General features: G+C 30.5%; 1 protein-coding gene across 4 annotated transcripts; it reads left to right on the forward strand.

The window, feature by feature from the left end:
- Positions 1-679: 679 nt before the first annotated feature.
- On the forward strand, positions 680-15,216 carry LOC106779460 (probable LRR receptor-like serine/threonine-protein kinase At1g53420). 4 transcript variants are annotated; one of them, XM_014667561.2, is made up of 24 exons: positions 680-803; positions 1,223-1,400; positions 1,801-1,872; positions 2,350-2,421; positions 2,548-2,619; positions 3,070-3,141; positions 3,387-3,458; positions 3,941-4,012; positions 4,099-4,170; positions 4,557-4,625; positions 5,666-5,737; positions 6,068-6,136; positions 11,069-11,137; positions 11,293-11,358; positions 11,443-11,478; positions 11,620-11,657; positions 11,835-12,226; positions 12,774-12,969; positions 13,058-13,198; positions 13,424-13,542; positions 13,656-13,866; positions 13,982-14,219; positions 14,538-14,688; positions 14,772-15,216. In XM_014667561.2, exons 1-24 carry the CDS (start codon positions 710-712, stop codon positions 15,135-15,137), a joined length of 3,009 nt encoding a protein of 1,002 aa, XP_014523047.1. In that variant the 5' UTR covers positions 680-709; the 3' UTR covers positions 15,138-15,216. The 4 variants fall into 4 exon arrangements, with proteins under 4 accessions (XP_014523047.1, XP_022632306.1, XP_014523048.1 ...); XM_022776585.1 differs by having other exon boundaries at positions 13,656-13,722; XM_014667562.2 differs by lacking the exon at positions 6,068-6,136.
- The last annotated feature ends 7,015 nt before the right edge of the window (positions 15,217-22,231 follow it).

Genomic DNA, 22,231 nt, shown 5'->3' on the forward strand with positions numbered 1-22,231 from the left:
TTTCCTTATTCTGATTTGAAGAAAAACCCTAAAATGAGATACTTATTTTGATTATTTTAGGATTTATCTTCAAATCAGAATAAAAAAAGTTGCTCACGAATAAGAATTATATTTTATAATCCGAGCTAGAGTCTATTTCCAACTCCATCATAAAGACAGAGAAATTCCAAGCCATACAATTTTTTTCATTGTCTTTTCTTAGCCTTTCCTTTGCCGTATCCAATTTTTTCTTCACTCCTCACTTTGCATTCATATCTCTCTCTCAATAATGGATTCAAAGTTAGAGAGTTACTCTCATACCCTCTTTAAATAATTTCTTTTGGTATCTATTTGAATACAATCATAAAATTTTTATAAGTGTAGTAAATATTTCATCTAGGAAATTATGATTATATTTTATAATATTGCATTTTGGTTTATAGCTTATATTACTTGTTTTAAAATTTTAAAATATCGTTAAAGAAATCACCATCATTCTCCAAAGCACAATTCCACTTTATGTAACTTTCTTTTAACTTTGTCATTCAGATCTAAAATATATTATTAAAGTACAATAATTGGTTGAATAGTATAGACAGAAATATTTATAAAAGAGAATGGGATAGAATAGTAATTTGGTAAGAAAATATCCATTATTTAAGATTCCGCCATTTATTGCGATTCAGAGCAAAAACGTTTTTCCATCATTTCAACTCAAGAATCAGCAAGCATGAAGACAGCCACTTTCTCTCAATTTCTTTTCCTTTCACTTCTTGCCTTTTGCTTCGCATCACTTCATGGATCCACTACTCACCCAGAAGAAGGTATCATATATTTTTTTCACTTCTTTCAAACTAAAGTCATTAAAAAATGGTTAGAATCGTCGTAGTCGTTGGAGTCGTCGGAGTCTTCAGAGTCTTCAGTTTAATAAAAATATATAAAAAAAAAATCCAAAAATTCATTAATTTAAGATTCTAAATAAAAATATTTATAACATTATAATCTTCTGTACCAGTTTATTCCTAACTAATTAATATTGAATTTTTTGAACATATCTTTAGCTAAGATTTTGGGAGAAACAAATTTCCATAAGTTTATAGGTGAAGAATAACTTAAAGTTCGGCTTTTTCATGGCACGCAGTATAATAGGTGGCTGTTTTGATACTAAAATGGCCTTAAACTTGTTTTAAGAGAAGTTATGTTGAACATTGATGTTAAAATGGCCTTAAACTTGTTTGTGCAGTGCAAGCTCTTAAAGATATAGCTAAAACACTTGGAAAAAGTGATTGGGACTTCAATGTAGATCCGTGCAGTGAAAATCCAAAGTGGACTTTGCCTGGACCTTATGATTCAAAACTAGTTCCCAGAAATAATGTCTCCTGCAATTGCTCTATTCACAAATTCTGCCATGTTATTAGCATGTAAGCTTATTTTCACTAAAAAAGTGTTGCAGCAATTTTCTATCAAAAACTTTACTATCCCTTTATGAATAGATTTAAAAGAAAGTGGTTAAATAGATTTGAGATAATTTGAAAATAAATATTTTTATTATTTATTTGAATGAATTTGAAGTTAAAATTAATCATTACCATTATCATCTTAATACGATAATTTCTCTTCTGTCACTGTAACTAAGTAATTGGTTTAAAGTACATATGTTTTATTTGATAATTTGTATTAATTACAGTATAACTCTATTGTGATAGATAACTACGGGTGTAAAATAAAATAATATTACCATTCATGAAAATAAATTCTCTGTTTTTATATATAAGATTTTCTAATTATTCTCAATTTTTTTCGTGGTAAAAACATAAACAGTGATATCGTAGGACACAATCTGCAAGGCAATCTTCCAAGAGAGCTGGTGGGGTTACCCTACATTCAAAATATGTACGTGACACTCTCCTATTCAAGGATAATGCTACCAGTAAATTCATTTATATTCAATTAATTAACTTCTTAATTACTATCATATTTACACGAAGTTTTTCGTAAAAAAAATCATTAAATTTTAAATATATAATTAATTTGAATATTTTTAAGAATAAAATATGTTTTTAGTCTCAAATTTTTTAAAAATGTAAAATTAAAATTTATTTATATTCGAAATTTAAATATATTTTAGTTTCAAATTTTAAAAATAAGTAAATATATTTTTTTAATTCAATTACGTTAATTTTTTTAACATATCAAATATTTATTTATATTATTTTTTATTTTAATATTAACTGAAAGATATGTTTGACATGCATCAAATTATTATATATAAAAAAATTTCATATTTAACCCTTTCTTATTTAAATTATAAGTTTCATATACTATGTTTCACTCTCGTACGTCTTGTTATTTATTTATCTTTTGAAACAGTGACTTATCCCTCAATTACCTTAACGGTACAGTTCCCAAAGAATGGGCAACCTTAAAATTTCTCAATACCATGTATGCTTTCTCTCCATCTTCCATTTTCGAGTTTGAATCGTTTCTTCATTATATAATTTACCTTTTAAATTTGTATATCCTTTTAAAATAATATTTCATTATCATGATTTGCATTTCTTATGATAGTGTTCTAGTAGGAAATCGACTAAGTGGTCCATTTCCTGAAGTGCTCACACAAATCCCCACTCTTAAGGCTTTGTAAGTTTTTGGTTTAAATCTCTTTGTGGTCCCTAAGTTATAAGCGGATGTTCAGTTTAGTCCCTGTTTTTAAAAATGTAAATCTTTGGTCCCTAAGTTATAAAACATGTATCAAATGAGTCCTTTTTTTTACTTGAAATACTCTTTTTGGTTGTTTATTAACAATTGCTACATCTTTAGATTGCTCTGATTTATTTCTTAATAATAACAACACTTTAAATTGCTCTTTGTACTTTGACCATGAACATAAAAAAAGGACTTATTTGATACATTTTTTATAACTTAAGAATCAAATGTTTACATTTTTAAAAACGGGAACTAAAGTGAACATCTGCTTATAACTTAGGGACAAAAAAAGGTTTAAAGCTAAGTTTTTCTATATCTATTGTAACACTAATCAGTGTCTTTTGAATTTTACGAATATATATTACTTTGTTTTAAATTGAATAGGATTCTGGAGTCCAATAATTTCTATGGAAATCTTCCTCCAGAACTTGGGGATCTTCCACAGTTAGAAAGATTGTAAGGCACCCCTTAATTTCTGTACAAAATAGACACCATATATGTTACTTTATAATTCTCAGTTTCTTAGATTATGATATATTATCATTCATGAAGCATTTAAATTAACATCTTACACCAACAGTTAATTTTAAAGTAAAGTTTATTTCTTTAATATTGTTTTTATTTTTTTGCACTGGTAAATTAAAAATTGGATTAATTGCACATATATATGAAATTCATTACATAATTTCTTGATGCCACAGGCTACTTGGCTCTAATAATTTCACAGGGGAGTGGCCTCAAACACTTTCCAATCTGAGTACATTGAAAGATGTGTAAGCTTCCTATTTTTACTTTAAAATGGCTATACATAATTAAAAAAATTCCGGCCTCCAAAATCATCTTAAAATAAATTAAAAGTTATGATTAAGGTGAACTTAATTCTATTACAAAACTTTTATTAACTCTTATAAATAACATATGATTTTGTAATTTTTTGAAAAAATAAATTATCAGACATGTGTTAGTAATAGTTTTCATATCACCTTTCTCACATCAAATGTATTTTATATTTAAATATTAATTTCTTTTCTTTTTTCACTTTCCACTCTTGAATTGAAAATAAAGCATTAATATATTTATCACCAATTTCACCGCAAGATTATTAAAATAAGATATAGTAGACGTTATATATAGAATTAGTACTTTTTTTATTTGTTGGGTTGGGACCCTTTAATTCCTTCCATTACATAGTCGTAGAATTTTGTTCAGAATTAATTGTAATTTTTTTCATGTTTACTTTATCACAAATTTGCAGACGTCTGGGCGATAATCAATTTTCTGGAAAGATTCCTAAATTTATTGAAAAATGGACAAATATCGAAATATTGTGAGAACCATTTCTTCACAAAATTAAATTAAATTGTTTTTGTATGGTTGATTGATGATATACAACCATAAGTTTTGTTTGGTCAGAGATATTACAGGGAGTGGGTTGGCAGGACCATTTCCATCTGGATTTTCATTTCCGCAAAGCTTAATCAAATTGTAAGTATTATATTTATTGTTCTAACCATCCTATCATAATTTAACGTTTTCTTTGTAATAATTTTACAATATATTTGTTTATTCCAAAATAGTATTGATTATTGGATACAAACAAAGTTTCATATAAGATAAAATAAGAGATGAACTTAAATTTATATTACTTCCATTGATGATAAATCTTTTAGAATGGTATCAAAAACAAATCTATAAAGACTTAATCTAAAATAGACAATATAAAAATCTATATGTGTTGAATCTTCCTACATTATTTATAGAAGATATTAATTTTTAGTTTTAAAAGGAGTTTTTTATATGATAATTCTAAAATAAAATAGAAAATGAACTATTCTATTATTATTTATTTATATAATTATTTTATAATGCAGGGAAGTTACTGACTTAAATGGACCCGAGTCAACTTTTCCATCAGTTAACTCGAGACGATTGGAACGATTGTGAGTATTTATTTATTTATTTATTTTGTCTTTATTTGATCTCTTTTATAAAGCGTAATTAAAATTTAAACAAGTCTAAACAAAGGTGTAGTGATATTTTGCTTATTATTTAAACAATAAATTACTACTTATGGCTTTCACTAATGAAGTATTTAATCACGGAGTATTTTTTAAATTTTTAATTAATTAATTAATGTTTTTAATATAATAAATTAAAACATTAAAACATAAAATTATTTCAACTACAAATTATTTTTTAAATAAAACTAATTTTAAAAACTAAAAATAATTAACCACTATAATGATTAATTATTTTGTCTCTAAAATTGATTTGTAAAGTTTATTTTAACTAATAGTTGAAATTTAAGTAAAGTGTTAATAATTAATAATACACTAAAATTATATATATTTCAAATAATTTAACAAAAAATTAATCTTTAATTTTTTTTTTGTTTTGAATTTTTAATTTTAAAAATATAAATTGACAGGTTGAAAGTAAAACCGTGACTTGTTAATAAGACCCACTTCATTATCTCTGCTAAAGTTGAATTAACTTAAATTCTTCAAATCAAATTAATATTAGAGTGGTTCAAAAGTCTATTATATTTAAGTTATATCTCTTATAATCTATTATTTTGGTTCTTTTTTATCTAATTCCGTGTCTGGGATATCAAAATATCAGAGTGGAAAAACATATTAAAAAACGTATATCAATTTAATATATATATATATATATATATATATATATATATATATATATATATATATATATAAAATCAGCCAAGTAAAAGACTGAGTTATATATAGCAAATTAAATACAAAAACTAAACATTTATAATATTTTACATTTAGCTATAGCTAAAATATGATTCTATACATTAATATTAATTGAAATAATAGTAAAGACTCACATGATATAAATATAATAAATTTCATTTCAGAAATTTATTTCATATTTTATTTAAAAAACCGTTACAAAAATGTTTCACCATTTTAAGACCAAGAATAATTACTTATTCTAATATTTAACTATTATGCAGGATATTAAGGAATTGCAATATTAACGACAAAATTCCAGAATATATTGGAAACATGACAAATTTGAGACTTTTGTAAGTTCTGATTTACTCATTTCTTCATGTTTGCTTCAGATTTTTGTGGCCACAAACACCAAATAATTTATTCACATGTGCACTGCTCCATACCAACACACCTCAATATTACATTTGTTGTAGAATACAAGAAAAAAAAATGAATATACATATGAAATAATAAATTTAGCTCCTATATTTTTAATTCTTTTATTTAAAATTAGATTTACATTAATATGTTTAATTTCATTTAACGAAAAGAAAAAAATATTTTGCCTCTGAAATTTTTTTCACTACCACTAAGTCCATATGCCTTGACTTATAATTAAAATAAATTTTTATTTATTTCAGGGATCTCAGCTATAACAGATTAAGGGGAAAAATTCCAAACATAGAAGAACTGATAAACGCAACTAATATGTACGTATCCGAATTTTTCAAAGAAATATTTGTTAGATTGTGAATCCAATTAAATCAATTATTAATGAGTAATGAATCCTTTTATTAATAAACTCTTTTATTAATAGGGCAATTTTTATTTTTTTATAATAGTAAATAAAAGTGTATTTGAATTATACAATTGATAATATAACCTAGATGCATACAATCTTTCAACTTTAAACTAACCTAGGTTTCTTTTTAATTTTCTTATGGAGACGAAGAGAAACACGAATAATTGTAAGTGTTTACAAATGGACCATGATTTCTTTATGTAACTTCAGTTACTTTTTTTTTTAAGTTTTAATATTTATAATTTGATCTATCAACAAATCAAAATATTGTTTATGGTATTTACAGAATAAATTTTTACATATGTCCTTAGCCATAACTTAATTAATTAAATCATATTAATAAATTGACTAATGTTAGAAGTGGAGTTTAAGCCTAACTCAACTTCACAAAACCGGCTTGTAGGGTGAGGTTTGCACCCACTTATATACACTTAAATGACTTCATCTCTAGTCGATGTGGGACTTCCAACACACCCCCCTCACGCCGAGGTATATACATCTCGAGCGTGGGATTAGACTTTTTAATGGGTGGTCCGATAGCGGGTGGAACAATATGCCCAACGACAACACAAATCGCCAGGATGGGCTCCAGTTATGGCTCTGATACCATATTAGAATGACATATGCAGTTGGTAAAAAGATGCACAATCAAGGTAAATGCAATATGATCCATGACTAAGAATATGCAGATGATTGAACAAGAAGAAGCAGAGAAGGAGAGATTTAGAATCTTACTCGTGCAAGAAGAAAAGTGAACAGTATATTGGTTCAGGGAAAAGCCCCTTTCGACAATCTCGAATGTTCCAGAGAAGAAGCAACAGGAGAAATTGTAAAAAGTGTGTTACAGAGAAAGTAAACCAAAGATAAAATAAAAAAGCTAAGGGAAGTGGGCCAGGCTTCCAAAACAGGCCCAATATAAGACAACTATCAACTAATAAAATATAATGATTCGAACACATTTAATTATGTTATATATATATATATATATATATATATATATATATATATATATATATATATAAATGTGTTAGACTTTATGAATTCAAAATTGTCATATATGTCTTGAACATATTCAAAAGATATCATTCATTGATTTAAATCCGCATATGTAGAACCAAAGCAATTTCATTGCATTAATCACAACCAAAACTGACAATGATCACTAATGTTGACCAAATCAAATTTCATGGACTCATCATAAAGTGTGTAATATAAAAATTACTTGAAGGTGACCTGTACATGTGTATTTTAAACTGATCCTTATTTTATCTTAATGAGATTAGTATAATAACCTTAATATATAGTGTATTTTATGAATAATAAACCATATATTTATAAAACCAAATATATAAAAAAAAATAATGCATGCATGCATAAAATCAAGTATAGAACACAAAAAAATAAAAGTGACTAACTCTCACTAAACTAAAGATTTTCTCAAAATGTAAAATATCCATATGAGCAACATGCCCATGAAGGACCTTGGTTGTAAGAGCCTTAGAAGATGATATGTTATCATGGAGTTTTGTCCCTAAGTGTTCTATGAAATTTGTCCACTATGTACCCTTTCTTTAATAACCAGAAACTTGTTATCAATGTGTTTTGACTTGCTTGAGCTCCTATTGTTGTTAAAATACAATACAACTGATTTATGTCACAATATAATTTAAGTGACCTTTTAATTCCTTCAATAATATGCAGCCCTATGACAAAAAACTCAACCATATTCCTTGATTTGATGCCTTATAGCATGCTACACTAAAACTATAATTGATGAAGTCATAAGGGTTTGCTTGACACTAGTCCAAGAAACTACATCACAAGCTAGCATTAAAATGTATCCTGAAGTGGAAACTATCTTGACATCCTACTAAATTCAGTGAGAATATCAAATGATCTCTAATTGGTCTAACCTTTTATATGTGAGCTTATAATCATTTGTTCTCTTGAAATACCTTATAACTCTTTTGACTGCTTTCTAATGATCCATTCATGTATAACTTAAATATCTACCTAAAAGTCAAACTATGTATGTTGTATCCAAATGAGTACATACTTTAACATATATCAAAACTCCCTAAAGCTAAAGTATAGGGAATCTTCTACATTTCCTAAGTTTCCTAATTTTCCTTTGGGCATTGATTGAGATTGAACTTATCTCCCTTAGCAACCAAAGAATCCCCTGACTTACAATCCTGCATTGCCAAACCCTTTAAGTATGTCATCAATATACTAGACCAAGAAAAATACTTGCTTCCACTGAATTTATGATACACACAATCATCAACAACATTCATTTTGAAACTAAATTAGATAATCACTTAATGAAATTTGTGGTACCAATTACGAGATGCTTGGGTTACCCCATAAATGTATTTTGTCAGTTTGCAAACCATATTTTATGGGTCTCCTAACATAAAGTTTTTTGGTTGCATCATATCGTCTCATCGATGTTGCCATTGAGAAACTCCGAATTAGCATCCATTTGATGAAGCTCCAAATCCTAATTTTCCATAAGATTCATGGTTATTCTAAACAAGTATTTCGAAGAAATTGGAGAGAAAGTATCTTTAAAGTCAATCTCTTACCTTTTGAATATAGCCATTCGCCACAAAACGAACCTTAAACCTCTCCATATTACCTTTAGAATTGATCTTAAATATTCAATTACTACTAATGGGTTTCACACAATTTGGTAATAGAATAAGTTCCCAAACCTTATTGTCTTGCATGGACTTATACTCCTCACGAAGTATAGGTTTTCGAGGATCTTGAGTTTGTTCTTGTAGATTTTGAACTTGCTAGAGGTTCTCAACTTGCTTCATCATAAGCAATCGTATGAATCAAATTTGGAAATTTCACTGATTCATCCTTTAATAGACTCTCTAAACTTATTATTTCCCCTGAACTCAATATCATTAAAGAGTGTGGTTGTTTTTGTCTCACAAAGTAATGTCTTTAATTTGGGATCATAGAATTTGTAGCCCATGATCTTGCTGTTTTGGTTTGTTTATGTTTAACACAATTCAACACAAACATCAAGGTTTGGGAAGTCAATTTTACCCTTAGTACCAAGAGATTCCATAATTAAGAATTTACTATAGGAAGTTACCATATCATGCATAGATAAACTATTATTGGCTAAAAATGAACTGATTCCAACAACATTGGAATTTAAAGACAATCTAAATTCATGGTTTCCAAACGAACACAAATAATATAATTTGTACAAATAAAAACTAAAATCAAATTTCTCCTAAATGACGATACGACTAAAGTGTCTTACAAATAAAAAAAATCAATATACATTAATAATCTAAAATATCCTATAGCTTTTCACATCTATCGATTTGCCATTTCCAACATAGATCCATCTTCCAAAATCAATTAGCTTTTGATAGCTTAGGCAACCCTTTATTTACATGCTAAATTTGATATTTCGTACAATCATTCTTTATGTGTTCTACTTTATTACAAAAGAAACCTTTATTAGACTGTTTTTGTTTCTTTTGTGGTGGACCAACTTCGTTCTTGGGATTTTTATTTTTCTTCCTTTTGATCTTGTCATTAGAGATACTAACTAAGTGTAACTTTCACTCTTTTATTTTTTTTGTCTCTACTATTCTTGTACACAATATGAAATATGCTTATTAAGAGACCATTTATCCTTTTGTCCAAATTGTAAACGAAGAGAGATCAAAACTAAGTGTACTAGTAAGTCTTCCAACATCTCAAGTTTCAACGCCTTAAGTTTTGAAACAATGTTCGACATCTCCACAATGTACTGTCTAACAATCTCTCCCTTTAAGGGTGAGTCCCTTCCACATCGGTACACCCCTTCCAACGAAAGCATTTCTAACCGCAAGTAGCCCTTTTTGTACGACCGTTCATGTTAACGGGACACGCTTACCTGGAATCCTTTGCCAAGAAGACTTTTGATATAGGGACCATTGTACTTATCTGAGATGATCATTAAGACGAACCATCTACTCTTATATGTTCACATCGTAAAATTAATAATTATAATTATATTTAAAAAATAATTTATCTCATCTTAAGACACCTAATGCACCATTAATATCAAGTCTTTGGACAATAATATTAAGTGCTAGGGATAAACAAACCTTATAATTATCAAACGTTTATCATTACAATTGTGTATGCAATCCTACCAAATATTAATTTTCTTTTCGAAGGACACTTAGATATACATAAATAAAACAATTTGAGTTCATGTAATTCGAAACAAAACAATTAATCATAAAACTAACATGCTCTTATACTAATTGTTAAATTATAAATCCAAATAAATCAATTATTAATGAGCAATAAACCCTGTTATTAATAAAGCAATTTCCAATTAATTCCCTTAGAATTGTAAGCAACATATTTGGATTGACCATTGAAAATAACATAGATTAATTGGTATACGATCTTTCAACTATAAAACAGAACCTCTATAATTACTTCTTCTTAAGTTTCACTCTTTATAATTTGGTTTCTCAACAAATTAAAATATTATTTATAATTTCTATAATAAATCTTTCATGACATATATATACTCTTAATCATAATTTAATTAATTAAATCATTTTAATAAATTGATTAATTAAATATAATGATTCTAACATATTTAATAATTTGTTATATATATATATTCCAAATAACAACCAGCGTACTCTTTAATAAGAAAGTCTATTTGATAATCATACATATTATTTAATTTTTTTAATTTAAAACATTGATGTGTATAGTGTATTATAGTATTAAAATGAAGTTGTTAAGTGAAATTATTTTATCCAAAAGCATTGATGTGTATAGTGTATTATATATGTAATAGATATTTTACGGGAAACCTTCTCACTGGATCAAGAAATGAATGGAGATTACCTAAGAAGATTAAGTCCATGTGAGTTATTTATTTTATTTTTGAAAAACATGTTTCTTTCTAGTCAATACTTAGGTTTCCTCAGATCAAATTATTCAGTTGTTCTTCATGGTAATTAAAATATACAATTCTTTGACATATTATTTTCTTTACCACATTTCACATTTTGTGCACAGAGATCTTTCTTACAACAATTTCAGCAACGATAATGAAGGAGAACTACGCTGTCGAGATCAAAACAAGTAATATTGCATATTCATGTTCATATTATTGCTATATTTCATGAATTTATTTGCGACTAATCTCTGTCTTATATAAATGCCTAGGAATCTTTTTGCAAGCTTTTCAAGTGACAGTAACTCGTAAGTTTCACTTCGGATACATTTTTTATGTAAAGAAAGATAAAAGTATTATATTGCTCTTATTTTTTCTTTCCATAGTGAAACTTGTTTTTGTTTGACAAGGATATGCTCTAACTTGTTTAGTCCTTCCACTTCTTTCAGGGGACCCTATTCTTGTATAAAGCCGAAATGTGATAAGAGTAAGTTGATCAAACAACTAACTTTTGTAAATTGTGTCTCAAAATTGAAGCTGTTTATGCTTTAAATGAAAATGTATAAGAAGTACTATCGTACTTTGTAAGCATTAAAGTATTTAAAATTTCATCACCAAAAATTTGTTTGTTTAAATTTTAACCCTTTCACTGTCCTCTTTTTAGCCTCTTATTCCTTCCATATAAATTGTGGTGGAAATGATGTGATAACCATTGGAGATACAATATATGATCGTGATTTAACCGTTCAATCGGAAGAAGCAGCAATATCTTATTCGTCATATTGGGCAATTAGCAATACTGGTATCCTATTAGACGCTAACAGTGAAAAAGAAGCACACAGCTATGAAGTACAAAATATATCAAGGCTTTATATGTCTGATGCTGAAGTTAAACTCTATACCACTGCAAGAATGTCTCCCCTTTCTTTAACTTATTATGGATTTTGCCTGGCAAATGGGAATTACACAGTAAGACTTCACTTTGCTGAGATAATGTTCACAGATGATAACACATACAGAAGCCTAGGCAGACGTCTATTTGATGTTTACATTCAGGTATGATGCTTAAGCAATTCTTGTCACCACCCTTTATCTCTCTTTTGCCCAATGCAAGTCATTGACACCTCTGATAGCACTGTTGGGTCTATCGAGGAAGGGATTCATCAGGGACACAAAATACTAATGAATATGAGTCTAATAACACCACTCTATCCAAAACTTTGAGACAATGAGTTAATGAATCTTTCATCTATATATAGTGTTCTACTTTCTCATTTCTATTCAGTGTGGAACTTAGACTCATACTTGGATCCCAAACAATGTAACATTTGGTTCTTTCTTTCCTTAATTAATTCAATTTCATAGATTTTTATTCATATAGATCATGACACATAATAACATTGAACTGCCTAAGCTATAAAGTCAGTTATGGAGTTCCTATGTACTGAACTTGTTCTCATGTATTGAACTTTCTCATAGCAGTGTTATTTACTTGTTGTATAGCCAACATTACATTTTATAAACAACTATTTATCATTGTTATAATTACATATCATCATTTTATAAAGAAACATTTGAGTTTGAAGGTGGAACAATGCTGCAGGGAAAACTAGTATTGAAGGATTTCAATATAGCAAAGAAAGCACAAGGGGCTGGAAAGGCACATATAGAAAACTTTACTGCTTCTGTGAGTAACTCAACCTTAGAGATTCGTTTCTATTGGGCAGGAAAAGGGTCAACTGGTATTCCAAAAAGATCAGTATATGGCCCTCTTATTTCAGCAATATCTGTCACTTCTGGTGGGTTGTCTTTTCTCCAACTTGTATTTCTTTTGTTTACATTTTGAATATTATATTTTATACATGTAGTTCTTCTTATCACCAACAGATGATTTTAAACCTCCATCACCACCAAGTCATAAACGAGTCGTGCTTCTCATTGTTGTTGCAACATTGGTTATTCTCATCTTGGTTTTCGGCATACTTTGGTGGAGACTTTGCCTTAAAAGTAATAACTCATTATCTAAAGGTGAGTATGAAGCATATACTGTTATCTGATTACCAAACCTTTGTAACTCAAACATACATTGGATTTATCAAAACTCAAACATGTTTGTTATGCAAAAGAATTTAACAACATAACATGCTGAACTAGTGCAGTGAAAAGAGTGGTGTGTAGTTAAATGTTTCCTTATCTAATTTAGGGCATTCATGCTATGGAAAATGCTTACTTTCAAAAATTAAATCGATGCAGAATTCAAGGATTTAGATTTGAAAACTGGTGTATTTACCTTACGTCAAATCAAAGTAGCAACAAATAACTTCAATATTTCCAACAAGATTGGAGAAGGAGGATTTGGTCCTGTGTATAAGGTATCTAAAATGTGTATTTTCTTCTGAATTTTGTGTTTGATTACTGTGACTGTTGAGATTATTTAGTCATAGAGTAATTTCTTGTTATAAAATGTAATCCATTTTACATGTAGGGCATTTTGTGGGATGGCACAATGATAGCAGTCAAACAACTTTCATCTAAATCAAAACAAGGAAACCGTGAGTTCATAAATGAGATAGGCTTGATCTCAGCTTTGCAACACCCTTATCTGGTTAAACTTTATGGTTGTTGTGTCGAGGGAGATCAACTATTGCTGGTATATGAATATTTGGAAAACAATAGTTTAGCACATGCTCTATTTGGTAAATCATTAATTTATACATGCTCAACATTGATTTATTTATTTATTTTTATTTCACATTGCAATAACTTTGTTTTGACTAAATATTTCTTGTCTATTTTTATCAAATTGCAAAGGTAACGAAGAAGTTTGTTTACAATTAAATTGGGCAACAAGGCAGAAGATTTGCATAGGTATTGCTAAAGGTTTGGCTTTCCTACATGAAGAATCACGAATCAAAATTGTTCACAGGGACATCAAGGCCACTAATGTGTTGCTTGATAAAGAGCTAAATCCAAAAATATCTGATTTTGGTTTAGCTAAACTTGATGAGGAAGACAACACTCATATAAGCACTCGAATAGCTGGGACCTAGTTAGTTTTTCTCTTCTTCTCATCTTTGATTGGATAATGATATTTTGACAACATTTTTTTGACAATATTTTAACATCATTTAGGTGTTATTCTCTAATTGATCCAAAATTACTTCACAATCAATAATAATAATCATAAACACTACTATAGACTAATCAGAGAATGACACATAGATAGTGTTAAAATGTTGTCAAAAAAATGTTGTCAAAGTACCATTATCCTCTTTGATTATATCTTACCAATTATGGCAAATATTGTTAAGAGATAAACTGAGCCATACTTTTCTTTTGATGTGATTATATAATTCAATTTTTGCAGTGGATATATGGCTCCTGAATATGCCATGCATGGTTATTTGACAGAGAAAGCAGATGTTTATAGTTTTGGAATCGTTGCCTTGGAAATTATTAGTGGAAAAAGTAACACAATCCACCGACCAAAGGAGGGAACAATCTGCCTTCTCGATTCGGTAATTTTACTTACAAACTTATCTATTATTCATGCGAATCTAAAAACTTCATAAAATAATCTAATTACCCTTTCTGTTGTTAGGCACGTGTGTTGAAAGCAGAAGGTAAATTAATGGAGTTAGTTGATGAAAGACTAGGGTCAACTTTCAATGAAGAAGAAGTCATGGTGATGATTAATGTGGCTCTTCTGTGCACCAATGCTACTTTCAATCTTAGACCCTCCATGTCTTCAGTTGTAAGCATGCTTGAAGGCAAAAGTCTTGTTTCAGACTTTGTTTCAAATACAAGTGAAATTGTGGATGAAATGAAGTTAGAAGCAATGAGACAGTACTATAATCAAAGTCAAAGTTTATCAATCGAATGGCCTTCGTCTTCATCTTCTCTTAATCTTTATTCCATTGACCCTAATTCATCATCGGAGACAAAGAGATTAAAAGATTCTATATAACAATGTAATCAGTCTTTATATAATTTGATGTATTTATACTTTTGAATGTTTATTTATAGAGTCTTGTAATATAAGTACTTAAAAAGATATAATTCTTCGATAATTAATATTGAAAATTAGTTGTTAGTTTTGTTAGTTTTAAGAGTGAACAGTTATATCACCACCTCTTTTATTTTCTTTTAACTTTTTCTACTTAGACCAATGTTAAGTAGAAATATGTTTTAAATCTTCTTTTCACTAGTGGAAAAACGTTGTTTAAAGTTGGTTATTTTGGACTTTTAATGTCACATATGGAACTAACATCTATTCGGATGACGTTAATTATACATCGGTCAGGTTATGATAGACGTCTATATAGACGTCGGTTGTACACAGAGCCGACGTGTAAATAGACGTTGGTCGTAGATACAATAGATGTTTATATAGACGTCTGTGGTGAACATACGGGACATCTATATGCCTTGGAACGTTTTGTCCACTATAACTTATTGGACGTCAATTTGTGCACTGACAGACGTTTGTAGACATCGGTTTTGCATTAACCGATGTATGTTAGGTATTTTTTTTAAAATGATATTTTATTTTTCGAATAAAACCACACCTGAAAATCAGAAAATTTTCTCAGAACAATTCTTTATAATAAGGTTTAAATCCTTTTTTGGTCCTTAAGTTAAGTTTTGATGTTCAGTTTAGTCCCCATTTTTAAAAATGTCAACCTTTAGTCCCTATGATATGAAAAATGTATCAAATCAGTCCTCATGACAGCACTTAATGAATAACAAATCACAAGTTTTCATACCTATGTATCCAATATTTTGTGATTTGTTAACGGAAGGTGTTATGAACAACAAATCACTTAATGAAAAACTTGTGATTTGTTAACGGATAGGACTGATTTGATACATTTTTCATATCATAGAGACTAAAGGTTGACATTTTCAAAAGCGGGGACTAAACTAAACATCAGAACTTAACTTAGGGACCAAAAAAGAGTTTAAACCTTAAAATAAATATGAGTTTGACCTATAAATAGCTATAATTCAATCAAAGATCAAAAATATGAAATTATAAACTTAAACTAAACCTAACTAATGTTCAACAACAAATATAACTCTTTCTAGTTCCACTTTTGCAGAAGATAAGTTGTCCACTCCTGCCTTAGCTGCTTTATGGTGTCTTTGGGTAAATGAGATAAATTGCTTTGTGATGTTTTCAAAGTAAGCATTGATTTGTGATATTTTCAAGAAAAGTATTGATTTGTGATGTTTTCAAAGTAAGCCTGATTATTACCTTATTCTAGTCATCTGTAATGCCAGCTCGAATGATGGTCTTAATCCAAGACATCACATAGTACCCACATTCCCATGAATCTAGCTGCTTGTTACATTAAAATGACAAACTAAATATAGTCAAGAATTAAGATCATTAAATAACATAGTAAATGAATTAAAACTATAAATGCACCAAACCTTTAGATACATGACTTGATTTAGCTGACCTCGAGATTTACCCATTACTTTATTTAGATTAAAACATAAAGTAATATTAATATAAGTATCAAATCATAAAAAATTAAGGCCCACATGAATTTAAAAGTCATTTTTGGCGAAACACTTACCCTTGAAGCATGTTTCTCAAGTCATTTTTCATCTTCCTTTGCAGCGAACATAAGAATACAACTTTACCTTTTCTGGAAATGAGGACCAACAACTGCCAATGAGCCCTGTTTAGAACATCATAAATAGTTAGTAAACTAATTAAGTAAACTTTAATTACCTTTTACACAAAACAACACATACCCATCAATGTATGGCACAAGGTATACGTCTCTGTTTGACTCAGCCATCCATGTTTACAAATAATTTTGTTTGGTTTCAAATGTGTTACCAGAACATTGAATGGTCTGAGGTTCAACAAATCCGTAAATGGAAGACCGACCTTGGTCTACAATGACTTTGTCCATGTACCTATAACAACAAAGTTAAGATGTTACAAACTAGTAATCTACATAAAACTATTATGGTAGACAAAATTAACTATCTTATATGCACCATAGTTGAATAATGGAAATATTCAACATCTTGTCTCCCACAATGATCTCGGATCCATCATTGAATATGAAATATAATGGCATATGGGGGGGGATACCAAATACTCTTAAATCCCAGTATATTTGTATTGATCCTTTGTTGAACCTGAGAATTCTTGACATTGGTTTTGCTATTGGATCATCCTCCGCTTCAGCCATGTCATCATATTCAGGTATCGGTGCCTCATGCACCGGCTGCTTTTTAGGACGTGTGAACTAAAGATAAGATTTTCAAAGTTATGAACAAATATTTTTAAATGAAAATATAAAATTAGTAATGATAAAAATATTATACCTGTTGTGTAGCAATATGTGTGATAATCAATGCTCTAGGCCAGGCTAAAAAACTTCCTATGGCTTCCCCCATAAATTGAATTTCTAGAGTGGGTACAGGCACCTGAGCTTGGGGATTCCGAACCTCATCAATCATGACACACACGTGCTCGGGTGATATGGGAACACCATGAATAGTCTGGCCTCCCTCAACTACTCGTCTAACAGCCACAATGCGTGCGGGATCCCCATCAACCAACAAATCATACTGACTAACGTACTTAGTAGGTTCAACAACAGAGCATGATCCTCTAGTGCTGGCAGGAGGTGGTGTGGGAGTTTCAGTGGGCACACCCAAGGTGCCCTGCGTCATGGATTGCAACTTCTCTTCAAGCACTCTTTGAATTTCTTTTTGTTCCTGTATCTGGTCCATGAATCGTTGCTCCATTTGGCGAATTCTTTCCTCCTACTGAAGATCCAGTTGCCTTAGTGCCTCCTGTTTGTTGATTGAGTTGTTTTTTGAACATGGCCAAAGTAGTCATGAAGACCAATAGCCTCAGGAACTCCACGTACACGTCCTGGATGCTCCGGTTTTCCAATGGCCGTTGTTAGAATGTCCTCCCTACCTTGGGGAGTAAATGTTCCTTGTGTTTGCTACTCAACCAACTCATCCTGCACATAAAAAAAACTAAGTTACTTAAGTTGCATGATATGATAAATACAAAACCAAACAATGTTTACAATTTCAACTTACAATTCTCTGTGAGATCAATGCAGCTGTCATGTTCCCATCTCATTTTGTCCGAGCAGCCTTCCACATCTCGTACCTTGTAGGTGGAGGTGCAAGGTCCGGGGACTTAAGCCCCAACTCATCTGCTCGAATCTTTTTCATTTTCTTCTCAAGTTTCGCATAACCACCACGTGATAACACGTGTGGTGCATCGTTTAGCCTTTGCCTTTCTTGGACGACTAACCTATTACCCTATGAAACCATGTATATCCATAACTATATAATAATAACTCCTTTTAAGATGTTGTTAGTTAAGATAAATACCTTCCATTCCTCAGTCTCTCTAGATGCACGAAATTGCTTCCAGTCTTCATCGGTGAAGGAATACTCCTTACTTGGGTCCTCATGTTGTCTATCTCCGAACACATACAGACGTGTCAGCCTTGTCTTGAAATCCCTCTATCTCTTTACTATTTGTGATAACACTTTCTTTCTCATCTCAAGTGTGTTTGGAAGATCATATTTTAGTTGTTTAAAACAAGAAAAATGTTAATAACAAAATAAGATCAAAGAAGTAATTATATCAAATTTCTTTTAAGTAACCATACAAGAACATCTTGCCATAAGAGGTTCTTCTCAACCTCTAGGACATCATCCCAAGTTGCATGAAGGATAAAAACATGGGTTTTTGCTATCTTCCCCAGATAACTATTAAATCTATCACCGTTTGGCCCTGATGCCACACCTGATCTGGGGTCAATCTCAAGATGTCTCCTCTGCCCATGAACCTGTCTGAATGTCACTTCTACCAATCGTGTCACGCCTCGTGTACATTTGTTTTGTCCTGATGCTGAGTCTGAGTTCGACATACCTGAAAAATAAGTACAAGGTTAGTACTAATAGAAATATTCATCCGAAATTAAGTACATATATAATCAAAATAGAAAAAAAGACGTTACTTATTAAGATATTGTTTTCTTCCAAATTCCTTCATTGTGATCACTACGAATTGCATGTATGTCATCGACAACGTCATGAATTGAGTCTTCAATGGATCTTGATGTGGCAAATGTCGTCTCAAGTATATCAAGAGATTCTTCATCGTCATACCCGTGCATGTTTTTTCCTTCTAAAACCACTGACAATTTTTCATTCGCTGGATCACTTACGTAGAATATTTTCCTTGCTTGACTGGCCATAGTAAATGGTTCATTAGTGTAATTCATTTTTTTAAGATCTACTAATGTGAAACCAGAGCCATCTGTCATGACACCAGAATTTATATCAACCCATTTACACTTGAAAACGAGTACTCTAAACCTCACATAATCCACCTGCCATATTTCGTGTATTACTCCAAACTAACTCATTGATGCAATGATTGGATTTTTGTCTTTAGAACTAGAAAAGTGCACAGAATCAGCTTGTAGTGTAACCCCACTATTTTGAACCCTACTTTTGTCATCTTCTTCCTTTGTTTGAAAAGAGATATTGTTTATATAGTACCCACCATATGTAATGACATCTATGTTCGGCCTACGAGATAACCTCTATAGAGTTTCAGAAACATATGGAGTCGCATAAATATTTTTCTTAAACCATTGTAAGAAGGTTTTGACATGTTCATTAACATGCCATTTTTCACTCATTCTTGGGTGTGATGCCTTTATTTCATTAACGTGTTCAGAAATGTAAGGAATCACATCATCAGTGTTGTTTAAGATGTACAGATGAGCTTGATCAACTTCTTTTCTACTAACACTTTGAATCCTCACACCACGACCCTTACCCTCACATTTTCCTTCATGTATGCTCTTGGGTAGACCCACTGGTTCACAAGTTGGCATATAAGCTGAAAAAAATTCAACAGCTTCTTCTGCAATGTATATCTCTGTGATTGAAGCTTCTGGTCTATACTGATTCTTGACATATCTCTTTAAGATTTTCATGTATCTTTCAACATGATACATCCACCTTAAGTAAACCGGCCCACATATTTAAATTTCTCAAACTAGATGAACGATCAAATGAACCATAATATCAAAAAAATAAGGTGGAAAATACATCTCCAATTCACATAGTAGTTTTATTCCTTCATTTTCCAATTGATCTAAAGATCGAGGGTCAACAACTTTCTTGCAAATGACATTAAAGAACAAACACAGACGTGTAAGAATACCCTTAACAGAAGGAGGTAATATGTCTCGAATAACAATTGGTAACAATTGTTGCATCAATATATGACAATCATGAGACTTTAAACCAACTAACTTTAGCTCTTACATAGAAACAAGGTTACTAATATTAGAAGAATAACCTTGTGGAACCTTCACACTTCTTAAAGAGTTACAAAAACTTTGTTTTTTTTTTAGAAAGAGTATGACAGGCTGGGGGCAAATAAGTACGTCTTCCTATTGTTTATGGATGTAACTCTGTTCGAATTCAAATTTCAGCCAAATCTTGTCTTGCTTTTATTCCATCTTTGGTCTTCCCTTTCACGTTTAATAAAGTTTCGATGACATTGTCACAAACATTTTTTTTCTACGTGCATCACATCAATACAATGTCTAACATCAAGTTTACACCAATAAGGAAGATTAAAACATATTGATCGTTTCTTCCAAAATTTTCTGCAAAGGTACTTTTATGATGTTTTCCAAACACAATGTCAATGTTTTTGACTTCGTTGTACACCTCTTCACCATTACGGGGTCTGGACACAACCTCATCCTTCACACTTCCATTGAATGCTTTTTTCAATCTACGATAAGGGTGATTACGAGGAAGGAATTTCCGATGTCTTGTATATACCGTCTTCTGACCATGCTTCAGTTAAAGGTAACTAATGTTTTCTTCACAAATCGGACATGCATAATGTCCTTTAACACTATAATCGCTCAAGTTTCCATAGGCTGGGAAATCATTAATAGTGCAAAACAACATTGCACGCAAAAAAAAAAATTTGTTCTACATCTGAATCGAACACTTCGACACCTTCTTCCCACAACAATTTCAAATCATCAATTAAAGGTTTCAAGTAAACATCAATGTCATTGCAGGTTGTTTAGGACCCGATATCATCATTGGCAACATGACCTATTTTCTCTTCATGCACAACAAAGGAGAAAGATTATATATCATCAACATAATTGGCCATGAACTATGTTTGTTACTTAAGTTCCCGTAAGGATCATACCATCAGTTGCAAGTGCAAGTCTTAAGTTTCTTGGATCTGCACCAAATTCTGGAAATGTTTCATCGATCTTCTTCCACTTGGTGAATCTGTTGGGTTTCGAAGAAGATTATCGCACTTTCTTCCAACAACGTGTCATTTAAGGTTCTTTGCATCTTTAAAAAAGAACATACATTTGAACCTAAGTATTATAGGAAAATACTACATCACCTTAGCAGGTGCACCATCGTTACCTTCATCACCAATGTTTCTATCAGATTTCTTTTTAAAACGGCTTAAACTACATGTTGGACTATACTTTAGCGAAGCAAACTCTTTTATGTACAAAACACAATCATTGGGACAAGCATGTATCTTTTGATATTCAAGACCCATTGGACATAAAAAAAATTTCGCCTTGTAATTACGAATAGGTAGAGTATTATTTTCTGGAAGCATCTCTTTCAACAACTCCAACAACTCTATGAAACTTTTATCGGTCCATCCGTTCCTTGCTTTTAAACTAAACAACTTCAATGCTGCAGACAGACATGTAAAGTTGGAGCAGCCTGGGTACAACAGTTGCTCTGAATCATTGATAAGAGAATCATACAAATTAGTTCGTCCAAAGTTATCTTCACCAACATCACGTATCATGTCCTCTAAATGATCAGTTATCCATTCATCCACATAATTCGTTCCTCGTGACGTGGTAGGCTGGTCCAGTACTTCTCCATGACAAGTCCAAACGGTATAAGTTCTTATTATGCCGAACATGAATAGATGGTCATGCAAATTTCCCAAGTCTTGTCGTATTTGATTAACACAAC

The sequence above is a fragment of the Vigna radiata genome, unplaced genomic scaffold, assembly GCF_000741045.1.
Source record: "Vigna radiata var. radiata cultivar VC1973A unplaced genomic scaffold, Vradiata_ver6 scaffold_283, whole genome shotgun sequence".
NCBI classification, from domain to species: Eukaryota; Viridiplantae; Streptophyta; class Magnoliopsida; order Fabales; family Fabaceae; genus Vigna; species Vigna radiata.

Coding starts and splice junctions, on each gene's coding strand:
- LOC106779460 (XM_014667561.2), top strand. CDS start 710: ATGAAGACAGCCACTTTCTCTCAATTTCTTTTCCTTTCACTTCTTGCC. Junction 6,137..11,068: donor CTGATAAACGCAACTAATAT/GTACGTATCCGA, acceptor TATATGTAATAG/ATATTTTACGGGAAACCTTC. Junction 13,543..13,655: donor GATTTGGTCCTGTGTATAAG/GTATCTAAAATG, acceptor TTTTACATGTAG/GGCATTTTGTGGGATGGCAC.